At 42.8% G+C, this 15,867-nt stretch overlaps 1 protein-coding gene across 1 annotated transcript in view; it reads right to left on the bottom strand.

The window, feature by feature from the left end:
• Window positions 1–15,867, bottom strand: part of dnah10 (dynein axonemal heavy chain 10) — a 61,152-nt gene that overhangs the window by 42,944 nt on the left and 2,341 nt on the right. The window contains exons 2-20 of the mRNA XM_082968542.1: window positions 7,066–7,170; window positions 6,767–6,903; window positions 6,442–6,550; window positions 6,187–6,302; window positions 5,747–5,969; window positions 5,361–5,518; window positions 4,969–5,199; window positions 4,650–4,840; window positions 4,257–4,455; window positions 3,856–4,050; window positions 3,563–3,733; window positions 3,144–3,320; window positions 2,778–2,951; window positions 2,431–2,597; window positions 2,172–2,323; window positions 1,886–2,050; window positions 1,549–1,756; window positions 1,240–1,396; window positions 664–1,143 (exon numbers count right to left, since the gene is read on the bottom strand). Coding sequence (XP_082824668.1) covers window positions 664–1,143; window positions 1,240–1,396; window positions 1,549–1,756; window positions 1,886–2,050; window positions 2,172–2,323; window positions 2,431–2,597; window positions 2,778–2,951; window positions 3,144–3,320; window positions 3,563–3,733; window positions 3,856–4,050; window positions 4,257–4,455; window positions 4,650–4,840; window positions 4,969–5,199; window positions 5,361–5,518; window positions 5,747–5,969; window positions 6,187–6,302; window positions 6,442–6,550; window positions 6,767–6,903; window positions 7,066–7,170 — 3,515 coding nt within the window. The remainder of the gene's footprint in view (window positions 1–663; window positions 1,144–1,239; window positions 1,397–1,548; window positions 1,757–1,885; window positions 2,051–2,171; window positions 2,324–2,430; window positions 2,598–2,777; window positions 2,952–3,143; window positions 3,321–3,562; window positions 3,734–3,855; window positions 4,051–4,256; window positions 4,456–4,649; window positions 4,841–4,968; window positions 5,200–5,360; window positions 5,519–5,746; window positions 5,970–6,186; window positions 6,303–6,441; window positions 6,551–6,766; window positions 6,904–7,065; window positions 7,171–15,867) is intronic.

Raw genomic sequence — 15,867 nt, 5'->3', positions numbered from 1 at the left:
ATAAATAAAATAAGTATCACGAAAATGTGGTATTTGTAAACTCAGGTTCCCTTTATCTAATTTTAGGTTTTAGTTAAAGATCCGATTAACATTCAGTATAAAAAAAAAATCAAAAAATAGAGAAAGGGGGCAAATACTTTTTCACGGCACCATAGAAAATGCAAGCAGAAAGAAAATCAAAGTCATAAAAAACACATTCATCAGTAATAAGGTCCTCAATCAGCTTTCTGAATGGCCCTAGAGGCACCAAACCATCCAATCTAAGAACATTTTGAAGATTTCTTGCACCTTTTTTGTGGAACAAACTAAAAGCTGATTTACCTAACTCGGTAGAGACCAACATTTTTTTCAGTTAGCCATCCCTGAGATAACTCACAAGTCAAAAGTTTAGTAATGATGTTAAGTACAGTGGGAGTTTTTGTAAAAGGGCTTTATAAATGAAAACATAGCAATGTTTCAACCTACGTGACATCAAAGAGAGATCCAACCAACTTTCTGGTAGTGATGAGTAATACAACTGTCTGCTGTAAAAAAGCGCAGTGCGCAATGATAAACTGCATCTAACAGCTATAATGAAGTGGCAGCTGTGTTCATATACAGTAGATGATGTCGCCATAGTCTAGGACCGATAGGAACGTTGACTGAATAATAAGTATGCAGTACCAGTAGCTCATCCCGCAGGTTGAACAGGTCCTCTCGGGCTGACTCGTTGAGCAGTCTGCCCAAAGAGTTGACCCAGGCCTGGGCGTTCTCCTGCACAGTGCGGGCCAGAGGCTCCAGGTTCAGCCTCATGATGTGCTCATCCTTCACCAGCGGCTGCAGTGCCACCTCCACGCTGACCCGGGCATAGAACTGCAGCTTCTCGTCATACATGACATAGGAGGGCCTCTTTGCGGCAAACTTCTCCATGACAATGGCCTTGTCCAGCTTCCAGAGGGGCCGGTAGCGCTTCCAGCGATTGAGGTAGCGTCCCACGGCGCTGAGGAGGCGTTGGATATTCTGGGAGATGGCCATGGCCCTTTCATTGACCTGGGGGTGCTGACACACCTCGCTGTAGAAACTGAACACCACCGACTCATCCTCTCCATCAACACGCTGAGGAGGACACTCTATACAGGTGCCATGCATCCAGCGCACAAACCGCTAGTGGGGGAAGAGAGTCACACCAGTCATACACTACACAGGGAAGTCTTCTTATACGTTGGTAAACAGGTATGGGGGAAGGGTGTTTTGTCCTACCTTGGTGCTCTCTACAGTGTCTCTGACACACTGCATGATGAGCTTGTACACCTCGCTGTTTTTGGGGTGCAGCACAATCTCAGGGGCAGATAAGATGGTTTCAATTTGGAAAAGTGGGGTGTTGCCCATCATGGCCATGTTAAAAGTCTGGATGTTCCTACAAGAGAGAACAGAGATAATGCACTGTTATGTTCACACCTTTCATCTCAAATCATGAAACATTACCAATTTTTCCATAGCTTACAATACCACAATATGTATTTGCCTGTACTTAAAGCCACCTGGAAAGAGGTATGCTAAATGTCCCACCTGAGCACCATCTTGGTGAGGGAGTCGAAGACCTTGCGTTCCCAGTAGGTGTAGTACTGGCCCATACGCTTGGCTTTGCCACTGTTGGTCTGCATGATCAGACTCTCCATCTTGGTGAGCAGGGGGCCAATGGCTGTGTACTTCCTACTCAACAGATTCAAATCCTTCGCCCTCTCTCGCTCGATCAGCTCACAGAACTCTTTCACACCTAAAACCACAGTTACAGTGAGGGAGGGCTAAAATACGAAAATGCCAGTTTATCAGACTCTCGTTCCCACTTGATGTGATATTTTAGCTTACCCAATATCATTCTAAATAGTATTGACATTCTGTTTACCTGGAAGGTCATCTGATTTGTCTGGGGCTGGAAATTTGAATAAGTTGGCTGTCTCAATGGACTGCAGCTTGGCATCAATGTCCCTCTCATTCTTCTGAATTTGATTGACGAGCGACTCAAACTTAGACGCAGCCTGGGTGCCTCGGTTGATGAACTCAGAGATGCCTTAAACCAGATAGGACAGATACCTCTGAGTATTGTGACATGTACTCACATTGGGGAACGAAAAACAATGAAAACTTCAAATGCACTTTTATTTCATTATATCAGAGCAGAGAGTATGTACCCAGGGCGTTCCAGTTGAGCCTCTTGTATGCTGAGCGCATCACCCTCCTCAGCTCCTGGATCTGCTCAGCCAGTAGGAAGAACTCTGCATCGTTCAGACAGTCCATCAGAGAGTGGTAGCGGTTCACCAGGTTCTTCAACCCATCCACATATCTAGTAGAACAGTGTTAAAGCAGGTTAGGACAACTGTGATGAGTACACCAACGGGTTTAGCTGTTTCCATCTGTTGCCACTCAGTGTTGGTTGTGTGGAAATATCACCTGAGGAATTTGTCCTCCTGCAGAGCCACATTACGGGCCAGCTCAGGCACAGAGTAGCCCAATTGTTCCAAGTACTTGGTCTCTGAAATGATCTCCTTCAGCTCCGGGGCAAAATTCATCATGTAACGCACCCCCCTCTCCATGTCACGCTCAGTTGCTGGGCCAGTCTGAGAAAGAAAGAAAGTATGCAGAGATGAGAAAACATAAGGGACATATGACCCAAGAGACAACGTTAAGGGACTTTTTACAGGATGTTTACAGGATAGACTTGCTCATAAAAGCCTTGCTGGTGAGGAAAGGTGTATTTCATCCTAGGCCCAGCTGCCCAGTGGTGTGTTACTATGTACCATGTCTAGAGGGGGCTGTTCTCCGGTGACGACCCCTGAGCTGTTGACCATGACCAGCAGGGTCCTCTTCATCAGCAGGGGCAGGCTTTGTTCTGTCTCGTCACGCCAGCGCTCATACTTCTTCTGCTCATACTCCTTCATACGGATCCCCACTTCCAGGTACTTGGCCTTGGCCTAAGGAGGAGAAGAAGATGGGGCTATAAAAAACCTGTTTCAGACAAAGGTTTTTATCCCAAATGGCACCCTATTCCCTATGTAGTGCATTACTTTTGACCAGGGAATAGTTTTCCATTTGGGAGACATACATGTGATGTACAACATAGAGCAATTACTCTGATTAGTTAGTTAGTTGCTCAGTGCTCTCACCGCTTTGCCCGGCTCACTCTCCAGCATATCTGTGACCTCCAGGAAGCGGATGATGGTGTGTTTGATGTGGTGGAAGAGAGAACGCTCCCAGTAGATGGCTCCAGCCACCGGGGGTTGGTTCTTATTCAGAGGAGGGTTGTCCTTGCACTTCACAAATATCCCGTTGATTATGTCCACCTATCCCACAACACACGACAGTGACCAAGCTTTCCTAAAGCTCACACCATTACCATGACTCCATCCAGATGCCACATTGTGTATACAAATTATATGATTTGAGTGCGAGTACCTTTTGAACTCTACAAATAATATGAAAAATATACGATTATATATTATGAGCCTGGAGCTTATGTCAAGACCAATCCAATCAACACATTTGTGTTCTTTTCTGTTCTTTTGATGTCCGTTTCCTAAGGTACCTCTTTGCAGTATTGGGCCAGGATATCGTTGAACTTCATCATCATCTGGTTGTTGATGGCCTCTCTGGAGCGGATGTGTTTGAACTTCAGAAGCATGTCGAAGGCTGCCGACGCAGAGCGCAGCGTCTTGAAGGACTGGTCAATGAAGTTGATGGCCTCTCCTTCGATAGCCTGGGTAGACAGACAAGGTGAGAGGAGTCACCTGGCTTGGTGATGAATGAATGAATGAATGAATGAATGAATGAATGAATGTGGATTCCAAAATGTCTACCAGGATGTCCTGCTGCTCCCACCTGAACCTTGTCCTTGAAGTCCTGCATGACCATCTTCCAACTGCCCATCTTGCGGATGTTGAAGGGGTCGAAGCTGAGCTCCTCGATGGGCACCACCAGGCTGTCTACCCAGCGCAGCACATCGTCAATACGCTTAGGATCCCCCGTCACTGCCTTCAGCTCTGGACCAAAGATGTTATAGAACTCCTCCAAGATCTGCAAAAGTATGTTCCTATTGTGTTTAGCCAGAAGTGAATGCCTTACAATTGGTTTTCATAAATTGTTGAGCATTCGTAGAACGCATTGGAAAACAGGGTGTGGGTTAGTCATTGAATCAAAAAAGGATATGCATGTGATCGGTCTGTTTAAGGTTAGATTGAGAGGATGTTGAGGTGTTTGTCACTCAGGCAGGTTGAACTGACCTGCAGGATGTTGTACAGGTCCTGGCAGATGGAGGTCATATAGTCGGTCTTCTCAAACAGCTTTTTGCGGTCAAACTCCCAGCGTGGGTCTCTACCTGATGTTTCAATCCTGGCCCGCACCTCAAAGTAACAAGCCTTCCACTGGTCCAGCACCTGCTTTCCATCCTGAGCTTTGGCCTTCGCTACCTCCCTCTTGTCTCTGTCCATTACAAAGAATATAAGAATCAAGCCAAGACAGCGACATACAGTACATGTCATTGTAAAGAGAGGATGAGAAAACATTACTTTTGTATAAACACTTTTAGGGTTATGGATTACAGTTAGGATTCCAAAACTAAGTGTGGAGTTACAGTTGAAGTCATGAAAAGAGGTAAGAGGGCAGGGTCAACTCACTTGAAGAGCATGCGGACATTGACGACGCGAGCCACACGCTCAGACAGCTCCCAGGCAATGCGCTCCATGAGGGGCACCATGCGTTCGTCCTTGTTGTAGTGGCTGGAGATTATCCACACCATGCGCAGGCCGTTCATCATCAGAGGGATGGTATCCAGGATCACACCAAAGTCTGCCCCCGTGGCCAGGTTCTGGAATACACAAGAAAAATGATAAGTTGGGGCATGGAGAAGAGCTTACAATTTGAAACATAGAATGTTTCTGCCATAATGTGAGGTTTGGGGAGAACAGGGTCTCTTCCTCAGGACTATGAGCCCACCTTGAAGTGTCTCTCCAGTGTGCTGAGGAAGCGTACATTCTCCACAGACTCCACGTGGAGCTTACTGAGCTCGGTCACGGTCAGGTCCAGGTTCTGGACAGTGACCGGGTCAGCTTTGGTCATCACCTCCAGGATCTTCTTCACCACAGGCAGTTTGAGCTGCTCACTCAGAGCACTCAGAATGGCTGTTCGCTCCCGCCAGAAATCTATCTCTGCCATGGGACCTGGCACCTGGGAATAGGAATGAGTGTAAAACAACGAGAAATAGTAGTAACCAGACATTTTTACTTAAAAAAACAACAACAATTATACTCATTTATTTTCATTTTGAATCATAAAAGGTCTGCATACATCAAATGTATGGGCCCAGTAGCCTATTCCCTGTCTCTCACCTGTGGTTTCTTCTTCTGCTGCTCCTCAATGACAATGGTGATCTGAGTCTGCCAGTTCATCACACACTGCTCCAGGTTTTCCACCACCTCTGGAGTGGCCAGCAGCGTTTCCACCTCTGGCTCCAGGTCCAACTCAGGGATGTGCAGCTTAATCTCACCTGAAATGGAGAGGCCACGGCATTATCATTTACCACGTAAACCTTCAGATACAGTTTAAAACACCAGAGAAAACGGCGCACTTGTTACATGACGCATGCATTCACACACACCATGCTTACAGAGAGCATGGTAGCTGCTGAACTAATTCCTGACCCTGTTGATGGTTGGGTCCTGTCTGGGAGGAGGAACTATTTGATGGTATGATATATAAACAGACACACACACACCTTCCAACTGCTGGAGAGTCCTGTCGATGTGACCCAGGAACTTGTGAGTGCTGTTAAGTAACTCATCACGAATCATAAGTACCCCACGAGACTCCACAGGCCTCTCATCCTTGTCCCCCTTCCCATCACCAGTTTCCTCCTTATCCTGGGAGGCAGCTGCCCCCTGCTGGTAGCCTCCATCAGTCAGCTTCAGCTGGTTGACAGACAGCATTGGAATGTACACCTGGAATCACCAAGAAACAGTAGGGTAACGATTGCTTGAGACTTAAAGGGCTCATCTGAAACAACTAAGAACAGAACGCAGTGAGCTTTAATGGGCCACTTGCAAAGAAGAGTGCATATTCTACATGAGTCATAAACATGAATATCCTATCTAACTTGTTCATCAAGTTTGAAGATTTTGTCTCAAGTAGAGTATGAATCCCTTGTCTATTACACACATGGTTGAGCATGTCCTTCAGCATCAGTAGGGAGTGTCCATTCAGCATGCCAATCTCCAACAGTTTGGGCATCAGATTGTTGGCCTCGTTCACGTCAATGGGCTCAATGATGGTTTCTAAAAACAGAAGAAAAAATATACAAATGAAACATTAAAAAGGGTTGTCTTGAATGCTTTCTCTGTGACAAATTAGGGACACACGAATAATAACACCATGAGTAGACCGGTCTTCTTTTGGTTCCCTTCTCTCACCCACCTTTAGTGTTCCTGAGAAAGTAGAGGATGTTGGATTTCATGAACCTCTCTGGGACATGATTTACTGCTACATGAAGCTCCATGTGGTACACGACTCGAATCTCAATCCTCTGTGACAAGAACACAAAATCAGACAGATTTCAATCAACTAATATGACCTTCACTTCATGTCCAATACACAGATCATATTATTGACCAGATTCCAGATTCTTGTTATAGCCTGGACATCAAAAACAATGGACTACTATTAAGTGCTATTTATTTTATAACACCTTGAATCATGTTTGAAAGGGAGGCTGTAGTCCCACACAGAGGGTAAATCTTACAGTGAGGGGAGGCTCATCTTCTGAGTCAGAGGTGCCCTCAGTTTCGTGGGCCTGGGAGTCATCTGCAGGGTGTGTAGACTCTGTCTTTGGGGCTTCTGACATACGTGAGGACTCTGAATCTCTCCCCTTTTTATTTTCTGTGGCCATACAGAAACAAGTGTCAACATATGCAATGACAGTAAAAGTTTGTATCCAATAATAGGAGGACATAGGATAGGTCTACTGTATGTATTATGTGTACCACTACACCACAACCAGTCACATTGTATCTAAGCAGATACTACACTAGTAGTACTGACTATCTCCAGGGGACTTGTCTCTCTCAGAAGCAGGTGTGTCACAGGAGGGTTTGGATGACTCTGCCAGACTGCCTTCATCCTCATTCTCAGGTAGTTCCGAGGGTTCTTCATTCAGAAAACAGAGGTAGAAAGTATTTTAATGTTACACATAATAGTAATTACCAGCTGAACAACTGAAAACATTGTTTGCTGTCACAGTCACTCTTGGTCATGTAGCTAGGTTTAAATCAGAAACCTCTGTTGTTGGTTAGCAAACGTAGCTAACGTAGCTAGCTAGGCTACCTGGGTCTGCTTTGCTAGCAGAAGTATCACAGGCCTTTTCTCATTTGGGCAAAAGTCCATCTTCTCAGAGATTCTGGGTTGGAGCCCAGGCTCTGCCGCAGTTGGCTGCGACCGGGAGGCCCATGGGGCGGCGCACAATTGGCCCAGTGTCGTCCGGGTTAGGGAGGGTTTGGCCTCTGCAGGGATATCCTTGTCTCATCGCGCACTAGCGACTCCTGTGGCGGGCCGGGCGCAGTGCACGCTGACCAGGTCACTCCGAAACATTGGTGCGGCTGGCTTCTGGGTTGGATGTGCGTTGTGTCAAGAAGCAGTGCGGCTTGGTTGGGTTGTGTTTCGGAGGACGCATGGCTCTCGACCATCGCCTCTCCCGAGTCCGTACGGGAGTTGCAGCGATGAGACAAGAAAGTAACTACTACCAATTGGATACCACGAAATTGGGGAGAAAAAGGGGGTAAATAATATAATTAAAAAATATATATATATTTTTTTAAAGTCCATCTTCTAACCTCTCTCCTCAGTGACCCGGAAACCGATAAGTGGCAGTGGAGATGTCAATTAGTTAGTAGGCGAACAGAAGAGTGTATCCTACCAAAGACTTGAAATCTGCCACACCGTATTTGCCATGTCTTTAACCAAAGCCTAAAGGAGAGTGTGCGTCCACAGGCGTGGAAGGAAGCTAAAGTAATTGCACTACCTAAATATAGTTAAGCACCCTTTGCTGGATCTAACAGCTGCCCAATCAGTTTGCTGCCTGTTCTTAGTAAACTGACAGAGAGAATTGTGTTTGAACAAATACAATGCTCTTTTTTAAGAACAAGTTAACTACTGACTTTCAGCATGCATATAGGGAAGGGCACTCGATTTGTACTGCACTAACTCAAATGATTGGCTAAAATAAATGGATAATAAGATGGTAGTTGGAGCTGTATTGTTAGATTTCAGTGCAGCCTCTGATGTTATTGATCATAATTTGTTTTTGAAAAAACGAACTTGTTATGGCTTTACATCACCTGCTATCACATGGTTGGAGAGTTACTTATCCAATATAACTCAGAGAGTAATATTCAATGGAAGCTTCTCTAACATCAGATATGTACCGTTTGGTATCCCTCAGGGCAGTTGCCTTGGGCCGTTACGCTTCTGTATTTTTACAAATGATTTGCCACTTGTCTTACAAGAAGCTAAAATGACTATGTATGCTGATGATTGCACACTACACATCAGCACCTACAGCCGGTGAGCGCACTGAGACTCTTAGCAAGGTGTTACAGTCAGTGTCAGAAGGGTAATTAACAATAAACTGGACTTAAATACATCTAAAACCAAAAGCATTGTATTTGGTTCAAAGCATTCTCTTAGACCTAAACTTCAACTGGATTTGTGCATAAAAACAGAAGCTGAACTCCTAGGAGTAACACTGGATGGTCAGTTACCATGGTCAAGTCATATTGACAAAGTTGTTGTGAAGATGGGGAGAGGTATGTCTGTTATAAAAAGCTATTCTGCGTTTATGACACAAAGATCAACTGTACTAGTTGTTCAGGCTTTGATCTTGTCCCATCTTGATTACTGTCTGGTAATATGGTCAGGTGAAGCAAAGAAAAACCTAGCAAAGCTGCAGCTGGCTCAAAACAAAGCAGCCCGCCTTGCCCTTAACTGCACACACAGAACTAACATCAACAACACACATGATAGTTTTCACTGTTGAGGAGAAATATACTACTTCTCTTCTAGTCTTTTTAAGAAGCTTGCATGTATTAAAAATGCCGAACCACTTGTATAATCTATTTGCATACACTTCAAACAGACATACAGTGGAAAAAAAAGTATGTGAACCATTTGGAATTACCTGGAGTTCTGCATAAATTTTACATAAAATTTGATCTGATCTTCATCTAAGTCACAACAATAGACAAACTCAGTGTGCTTAAACTAATAACACACACATTATTGCATTTTTCTTGTCTATATTGAATACATCATTTAAATGGAAAAAGTATGTGAACCTCTAGGCTAATGACTTCTCCAAAAGCTAATTGGAGTCAGGAGTCAACTAACTTGGAGTCGAATCAATGAGACGAGATTGGAGATTTTGGTTAGAGCTGCCCTGACCCATAAAAAAACTCACAAAATTTTTGTTTGTTATTCACAGAAGCATTACCTGATGTGAACCATGCCTCGAATAAAAGAGAACTCAGATTAAGAATTGTTGCCTTGCATAAAGCTGGAAAGGGTTACAAAAGTATCTCTAAAAATACATTTGAAAATTTCAGCACTGTTGCTACTCTCCCTGTCCTGCAAAGATGACTGCAAGAGCACAGCGCAGAATGCTCAATGAGGTTAAGAAGAATCCTAGAGTGTCAGCTATAGACTTACAGAAATCTCTGGAAGATGCTAACATCTCTGTCGACGAGTCTACAATACGTAAAACACTAAACAAGAATGGTGTTCATGGGAGGACACCACAGAAGAAGACACTGCTGTCCAAAAAAAACCTTGCTGCACGTCTGAAGTTCGCAAAAGAGCACCTGGATGTTCCACAGCGCTTCTGGCAAAATATTCTGTGGACAGATTAAACTAAAATTCAGTTGTTTGCAAGGAACACACAACACTATGTGTGGAGAAAAAAAGGCACAGCACACCAACATCAAAACCTCATCCCAACTGTAAAGTATGGCGGAGGGAGCATCATGATTTGGGGCTGATTTGCTGCCTCAGGGCCTGGACAGCTTGCTATCATCAACGGAAAAATTAATTCCCAAGTTTATCAAGACATTTTGCAGGAGAATTTAAGGCTATCTGTCCGCCAATTGAAGCTCAACAGAAGTTAGGTGATGCAACAGGACGACAACCCAACAGATCAGCACTCCAATTCTGAGATGCTTTGTGAATACAGCCACAGAACTAACCTACTCATAATGGTGTAGAGGTTGAGGCCATCTTTTGTTTACATGCACGAATGCACGCATACATCAGTTGCATAAAAGTTTCATACAGTACCCTACAAAGTGTCATACAAAAGTATTTGCTGGGTGAGCACTGCACACACACTGTAAAAAAAACAAGTAGTTGTTTCTATTTTATTATTATTATTAAGTCACTTCCACAGCCTTTTTTTACTTTACGCAACTTTTCAGGCTTAGTGTTGCCTGAACCCCAAAACATTGTTGGCCCAAACTTAAGCAAAAATTCAGTCAACTTAAAATGAAGTGTTTGATCAACTTGTCTCATATGTTCATTCAACTATAAATTAGTATTTGGGCATCTTAACTAAAAAATGCTGTTCAACTGGTTACACACACACACACACACACACACACACACACACAAACAGTGCTTTTAAAACTTCTTAGGGCTAGGCCCCTATTTTCTCCACTCCCTGTCTGAATGACGTGCCCAAAGTAAACTGCCTGTAGCTCAGGCCCTGAAGCCAGGATATGCATATAACTGGTACCATTTGAAAGAAAACACTTTGAAGTTTGGAGAAATGTTAAAATAATGTAGGAGAATATCACACAATAGATATGGAAGGAGAAAACCAAAGAAAAACCAACCAACTTTTTTTTTTTTGCTCCCTGGATGCAATTCCTATGGCTTCAACAGGATGTCAGCAGTCTATGTTCAAGGTTTCAGGCTTGTAACTTCAAAAACGAATAAGAAATATCAGTTTTAGCAGAAGGACATAGTCTAGGGAAATTTGTGTTTGCGGCGCAATGAAGACATAACACACCTGCTAAAATCGGTTTCATATTGAACACACTTATTTCCGTAAGAAATATGATAGTTCGATTACATTTTAGGGTATCTGAGGAGTAAATAGAAACATATTTTGACTTGTTGAAACAAAGTTTAGGGGTAGATTTTCGGATTCCTTTCTCTGCATGTTGAAAGAGTGGATTACTCAAATCGATGGTGCCAGCTAAACGGACCTTTTGGGATATAAAGAAGGAATTTATCTAACAAAACGACATTACATGTTATAGCTGGGACCCTTTGGATGACAAATCAGAGGAAGATTTTCAGTTAATATTTAAGTTAATATTTAATCGTTATTTGTGAATGTATGAAACCTGTGCCGGTGGAAAAATATTTTGATGTGGGGCGCCGTCCTCAAACAATCGCATGGAAAGTTTTCGCTGTAAAAGCTACTGTAAATCGGACAGTGCAGTTAGATTAACAATAATTTAAGCTTTCAGCTGATATAAGACACTTATATGCACATAAATGTTTAAAATCCATAATATTTATGATTATTTATTTGAATTGCGCGCACTACAGTTTTACCAGAAGTAGTCCCGCTAGCGGGATTCCTATCCATACAATGTTTTCAACTTACATACACTACATGGCCAAAAGTATGTGGACACCTGCTCGTCAAACATCTCATTACAAAATCATGGGCATTAATATGGGGTTGTTCCCCCATTCGCTGCTATAACAGCCTCCACCCTTCTGGGAAGGCTTTCCACTAGATGTTGGAACATTGCTGTGGGACTTGCTTCCATTCAGCCACAAGAGCATTAATGAGGTCTGGCACTGACGTTAGACGATTAGGCCTGGCTCACAGTCTGCATTCCAATTCATCCCAAAGGTGTTCGATGAGGTTGAGGCCAGGGCTCTGTGCAGGCCAGTCAAGTTCTTCCACAGCAATCTCGACAAACCATTTCTGTATGGACCTCGCTATGTGCACAGGGGAATTGTCATGCATAAACAGGAAAGGGTCTTTCCCAAACTGGTGCCACAAAGTTGGAAGCACAGAATCGTCTAGAATGTCATTGTATGATGTAGCATTAAGATTTCAGTTCACTGGGACTAAGGGGCCTAGCCCAAACCATGAAAAACAGCCCCAGACGATTATTCCTCCTCCACCAAACTTTACAGTTGGCACTATGCATTCAGGCAGGTAGCATCCACCAAACCCAGATTCGTCCGTTGGACTGTCAGATGGTGAAGCGTAATTCATCACTCCTGAGAACGCGTTTCAACTGTTCCTGAGTCCAATGGCGGTGAGCTTTACACCACTCCAGCAGACGCTTGGCATTGTGCATGGTGATCTTAGGCTTGTGTGCAGCTACTCGGCCATGGAAACCCATTTCATGAAGCGCTGACTAACAGTTCTTGTGCTGACGTTGCTTCCGGATGCAATTTGGAACTCGGTAGTGTCATGACTCTCCTGGGTGAGGATCAAAGGTGCCAGATCAGCTTGGCAAATGGCTGACAGATAGCTAGACCCCCCTCTCTCCCACAGGAGAGGAGAGAGTTTGGCCGGTTTTGACACCTTAACACCCGGTCATAAATTGTATGCTGCAAAAGGGTCTTTCCTGCAGTATTGGAGAGAAATGTGCTTTGTGTAGAGAGAGACTTTTGCCGCCAAAATGTTTTTGTCCAGAAAGTGAAAATGAGAGCAATATTTATAAGATAGGAATGTTAAGAATGGTCCGTGGGGATCTTAAGAATAATCCTGTCATATTGCTTTTCATTTTGTGATGCCATTAAAAACGGTATAATTTAAATACTGTAACTTAGGAAGGAAATACATTCTATCTGTCAAGTTTACATCTAAATGTTGTATAAAATATATGATTAAGTATGAGAGTATTTTTGAAAAGATAGAAATGTGATTTTAGTCTTCTAATGAGATAATGATTTTTCATGTCTGTTGCACATTAACTAAGCCACGCCCCTAATGAGGTCAGAAGAGCGTGTCAGTGTGATGAAACTGCCTTTCCGACCAGAGTGCTTAAAAGAAAGGACTCTCTAAGACTAAGAATTAACATATCAGACCAGACAGCGTGGAGCAGTGGCTACACGGCTGAAAATGGTGAGACCAAAAGACGTGAGACCGTGGTCCACACGTTGAAATGGTTAGAAATGCTGAAGCTCTCAACCTCAACACTTGATGAGAAGATAACCTCACCTAGGAGACCCAGCAGATAGACGGTGTTTGCCGGATGTTACGAATGGTTAAAGACTAGACCAGAAAGCGTGGAGCGATGGCTATACGTTGAAATGGTTAGAAACTCTGAAACTCTCAACACGAGTGAAGAAGATAAAGACTAGACCAGAACATTTGACAGTCTGCAGCTGTGCATGTAAAGGGATCTAGAACTTGACTATCTACCTGAGAAAGTAAGGAGAGACTCCCATCTCAGACAACCGTTAGTAAATCTGAAGTATCTGTTCTAACACTTCACTACCAGAGAAGCTCTACAAATAAGCACTTTCTGACCTCTGGTGGACAACAAGAGCCTTACATCGAGCCACTCCCCATAGACGGATCGATTGGTTTCAACAGAGATACGACAGAGAAAGACATCTACGAGTAAATATATACATAGCATTTCTTATCCGAATGAGCGGTGGTTCATGTGCAAAGTATTACTATTCCTTTGAGCGTAGGTTCCAAATGTATCCAAGTGTTATCTCCCTTTGTCTCTCCTCTCTTTACCTACCCCTCCCTCTCCATATGTGTAACAAGCCGTCATATCTTGTCAGTCCACTAGGGACTTTTATCTCATGTAAGTGTGTATGTGTATTCTGTGTTATTTAGTTAGTTAGTAAATAAATTATATCAATTTGTGTAGTACTAAATATTCAGAAAGGCTGGGGTTCTTGCGGATCCAAGGATTATGCGACGTTCAGAATGAGACTGATATGAGGTAATGATTAATAAGTGACTGTTATCGATAAATAATTTATATATATATATATATTACCATCTCCCGAATTAAACTCGAAGATATATATATATATATATATTCCACTGGCTGTTACGTAGGTGGGACGAAATCGTCCCACTGGCCCTAGAGAAGTTAACGAGTTACCATCTCCCGAATTAAACTCGAAGATATATATATATATCTTCGAGTTTAATTCGGGAGATGGTAACTCGTTAACTTCTCTAGGGCCAGTGGGACGATTTCGTCCCACCTACGTAACAGCCAGTGGAATCCCGTGGCGCGTTATTCAAATACCTTAGAAATGCTATTACTTCAATTTCTCAAACATATGATTATGTTACACCATTTTAAAGACAAGAATCTCGTTAATCTAACCACACTGTCCGATTTCAAAAAGGCTTTACAACGAAAACAAAACATTAGATTATGTCAGCAGAGTACCCAGCCAGAAATAATCAGACACCCATTTTTCAAGCTAGCATATAATGTCACATAAACCCAAACCACAGCTAAATGCAGCACTAACCTTTGATGATCTTCATCAGATGACAATCTTAGGACATTATGTTATACAATACATGCATGTTTTGTTCAATCAAGTTCATATTTATATCAAAAACCAGCTTTTTACATTAGCATGTGACGTTCAGAACTAGCATACCCCCCGCAAACTTCCGGTGAATTTACTAAATTACTCACGATAAACGTTCACAAAAAACATAACAATTATTTTAAGAATTATAGATACAGAACTCCTCTATGCACTCGCTATGTCCGATTTTAAAATAGCTTTTCGGTGAAAGCACATTTTGCAATATTCTAAGTAGATAGCCCGGCATCACAGGGCTAGCTATTTAGACACCCTCCAAGTTTAGCCCTCACCAAAAGCAGATTTACTATAAGAAAAATGTTATTACCTTTGCTGTTCTTCGTCAGAATGCACTCCCAGGACTTCTACTTCAATAACAAATGTTGGTTTGGTTCAAAATAATCCATAGTTATATCCAAATAGCGGCGTTTTGTTCGTGCGTTCAAGACACTATCCGAAAGGGTAAAGAAGGGTGACGCGCCCGACGCGTTTTGTGACAAAAAAAATCTAAATATTCCATTACCGTACTTCGAAGCATGTCAACCTCTGTTTTAAAATCAATTTTTATGCCATTTTTCTCGTAAAAAAGCGATAATATTCCGACCGGGAATCTGTGTTTTAGTACAAAGAGAGAGAAAATAAAAACATGGGGTCGCCTCGTGCACGCGCCTCAGTCTCATTGTCCTCTGATAAACCACTTACCAAAGGCGCTAATGTTTTTCAGCCAGGGGCTGGAATTACATCATTCAGCTTTTTCCCGGGTTCTGAGAGCCTATGGGAGCCGTAGGAAGTGTCACGTTACAGCAAAGATCCTCAGTTTTCAATAAAGAGAGTCAAGAAGAACAAGAACTTGTCAGACAGGCCACTTCCTGTAAGGAATCTTCTCAGGTTTTTGCCTGCCATATGAGTTCTGTTATACTCACAGACACCATTCAAACAGTTTTAGAAACTTTAGGGTGTTTTCTATCTAAAGCCAATAATTATATGCATATTCTAGTTTCTGGGCAGTAGTAATAACCAGATTAAATCGGGTACGTTTTTTATCCGGCCGTGTAAATACTGCCCCCTAGCCCTAACAGGTTATACAACTTTTTCCGTGGTGCCCCAAATTCACAATTAGTTAATTGTTACATGATTAATTTAATCGGGTAACAATTAAACATAGTTGATTCGATAAATAACAGTAATCAAATGAATGATAGTCACGACAGTAGTGAATGTTGCAACCGAGGACATACGATTTTTACGTGC

The sequence above is a fragment of the Salmo salar genome, chromosome 24 (genome assembly GCF_965601325.2).
Source record: "Salmo salar chromosome 24, fSalSal1, whole genome shotgun sequence".
NCBI lineage: Eukaryota > Metazoa > Chordata > Actinopteri > Salmoniformes > Salmonidae > Salmo > Salmo salar.
The sequence above is the reverse complement of the archived record's forward strand: the minus strand, read 5'-3'. Positions and strand labels throughout refer to the sequence as shown.